Here is a 2,445-nt window from a genome sequence, read left to right on the forward strand (position 1 = left end):
GGGGAGGGCAGTGCCTTCTTTTTCTGCACCAAACTTTTCTAATTGTTGGTAAGTTATGTTCATATTCTGAAAGAAGAACTTCATTTGATTTTGGATACTAACCCCTCCAGGCACTAAAATATAAACCCCAAAGAAAAGAAGGCCATCTTCCAATCTGCACCTTCAAAGGAGAGAATGGTAGGGAGCCAAAGATCCTCCTTTTCTTTGTCATTTGTTCTCTTCTCATCAGCACCGTGCAGAATACGTAGACAGAATATTTAGCCTGTACTCTGGACCGGACAGCCTGGATGGGAAACTTTTCTTCCCAGTTCTTATAAGATTTCCCCTCAAAGGACCCCACATTTAGGATTCCCCAGGACCGACAAGTGCAAGATGGGCTACTGATTCTTAGATGGGGATTCGGCAGTGTTTATAATTACTTAGACTTGGAGATATGGCTGGGTCAGCCAAACCCTCTGAAGGGAGTTGGGAGGCAGAGTGGAAAATGAAAGCTTCTCCACTTAAGTACATCTACCCATCTTCAATATGCCTTTATTACCTCCCCAATTTACTTTTCCTAAGCCCTATCTCCAGCCACTGTTAGCATCTGAGCAATCATGATGAGGCCGAAGTTGGGTTTACAGCAAGAAGGCAGGGCTCTTTTGACCGAGGACACATTTCCAACATGCTATGAAGAAGTTCCAGCACAGATAAGGTCAGTGCCAAAGGAGGTTCGAGAAGGAGGTCCTTGTGTACATTGTGCAATGCTTCCAAAGGGCAGGGATCGTCCAGCTCCATGGTCTAGATTACTTGCCATGTTGTATCCTTGCTCATTCTATTATAGGAAGAGATACCTCTACCCAGAGACCCAGGTCTCCACCTTCCCAATCACCTTTCCACTGGTCCAGAAACTCTTAGCTTCACAGAGGACTGTTTTGCTTCTTTTAGCTGCTGCCTTCCTAAAATCAAAGTCTCTGTGCAAAGCAATGGAAGAAACTTGATTTTTGGTGGGAGGTGGTCATTTCATGTAGTTCATGATAACGACCATGCTTGGTCTTACAAGTTGCAGGGGGGGGTTGGGGGGATGGGTTAGCCTGGTGATGGGTATTAAAGAGGGCACGTTCTGCGTGGAGCACTGGGTGTTATGCACAAACAATGAATCATGGAACACTACATCAAAAACTAATGATGTAATGTATGGTGATTAACATAACAATAAAAAATTATTAAAAAAAAAGTTGCAGAGGAGGTGGGCGAGGGAACCCAGAGTGTGTTGAAGGGAAGATGGTGACATAAATAGTATATTTGGGGAGGCCAGGGAATGTCGGGTGCTTAAAACACTGTTTTTCAAACTTAATGTCTATACAAATTACGTGGGGATATTATGAAAATGTATTTTCTGATTCATAGTTTCAGGATGAGACCGTACTTTGAGTGGCACTCCGTGGCAGCCCCCAGGCCAGTGTAGAGGGTTGGGGTGTTAGGCAGAACTTAACAGGAGCTTCAGATGGAACCACAGCTAGAGCCAACTCCCCTCTGGACGAGCCGCGCCCGATACTAGACAGAAAGCATGACCCCTGGGATCCTTTTTACCTTGATCGCTCTGATTTAGGGTTCTGAGGTTTCCAACAAGGAGGTTCTTTTTTTTTGTTTGTAGGCTCCATGCCCAGCATGGGGCTGGAACTCACGACCCCGAGATCAAGAGTCCCATGCGCCACCAACTGAGCCAGCCAGGTGTCCCCCGCCCAACGACGGGGTTCTTAAACTTTTGGGGTCACAGGCCTCTGTGGGAACGAGGAAAGCTCTGTGTCCCCCAACCTCCCCGGTGCACACACATTCCTAATGGTGCACACCGCATTAGGCCCCGCGGGCCGGCCCGCAGCCCCGGGGCAGCACTCCCGCCCGCCTTCCCTCCTAGTCGAGCACCGGCGCCCTGGGCGGTTCTGCGGCTCTGCAGCTGGCCGGGCTCCGCGTCAGGCGCGGGCGGGGGCGTGCCAGGGGGCGTGTCCGGGGCGGGGCGGGGGCGGGCTCAAGGCGGGCTCTGGCCGCGCCCCTCGGCCGTGCGAGAGGCCGAGCTTGCTGCATTGCAGCCGCCGCGGCGCCGCTCGGCTCCTCACTCCCAACAATGGCGGCTCCGAGCCCGAGCGGCGGCGGCGGCGGCTCCGGGGGCGGCAGCGGCAGCGGCACCCCGGGCCCCGTGGGGCCCCCGGCGCCGGGCCACCCGGCCGTCAGCAGCATGCAGGGTAAGGAACGCGCCAGCGCCGCGACCCCGGTCCCCCCGGCGCGGCCGTCGGCGTTGTCGCGGCCTGTCCCCGCGGCCGCGGACACCCCCGGACCCGGCGGAGGAAGCCACCGGAGCCGCCCGCGCCGGCTCCCCGCCCTCCCTCGCGCTTCCCGCCGCGCGCCCGGCCCTGCCCCGGCCCCGGCCCGGGCCCCGCGTGCAGGCCCGGGGCCGCGGCCTCCGAT

General features: G+C 55.5%; 1 protein-coding gene across 3 annotated transcripts in view; it reads left to right on the forward strand.

Moving 5' to 3' along the window:
- The first annotated feature begins 2,069 nt into the window (after nucleotides 1-2,069).
- The window catches only part of MAP2K4 (mitogen-activated protein kinase kinase 4), a 134,323-nt gene continuing 133,947 nt past the window's right edge, over nucleotides 2,070-2,445 (forward strand). The window contains exon 1 of one of the 3 annotated variants that reach the window (XM_025864195.2): nucleotides 2,070-2,222. In XM_025864195.2, coding sequence (XP_025719980.1) covers nucleotides 2,105-2,222 — 118 coding nt within the window. In that variant the 5' untranslated portion in view covers nucleotides 2,070-2,104. The remainder of the gene's footprint in view (nucleotides 2,223-2,445) is intronic. The other 2 variants (XM_073881736.1, XM_073881735.1) reach the window with 2 other exon arrangements.

This window comes from Callorhinus ursinus, unplaced genomic scaffold (assembly GCF_003265705.2).
Source record: "Callorhinus ursinus isolate GAN/ISIS: 27379988/994484 unplaced genomic scaffold, GSC_fseal_2.0 scaffold43, whole genome shotgun sequence".
NCBI classification, from domain to species: domain Eukaryota; kingdom Metazoa; phylum Chordata; class Mammalia; order Carnivora; family Otariidae; genus Callorhinus; species Callorhinus ursinus.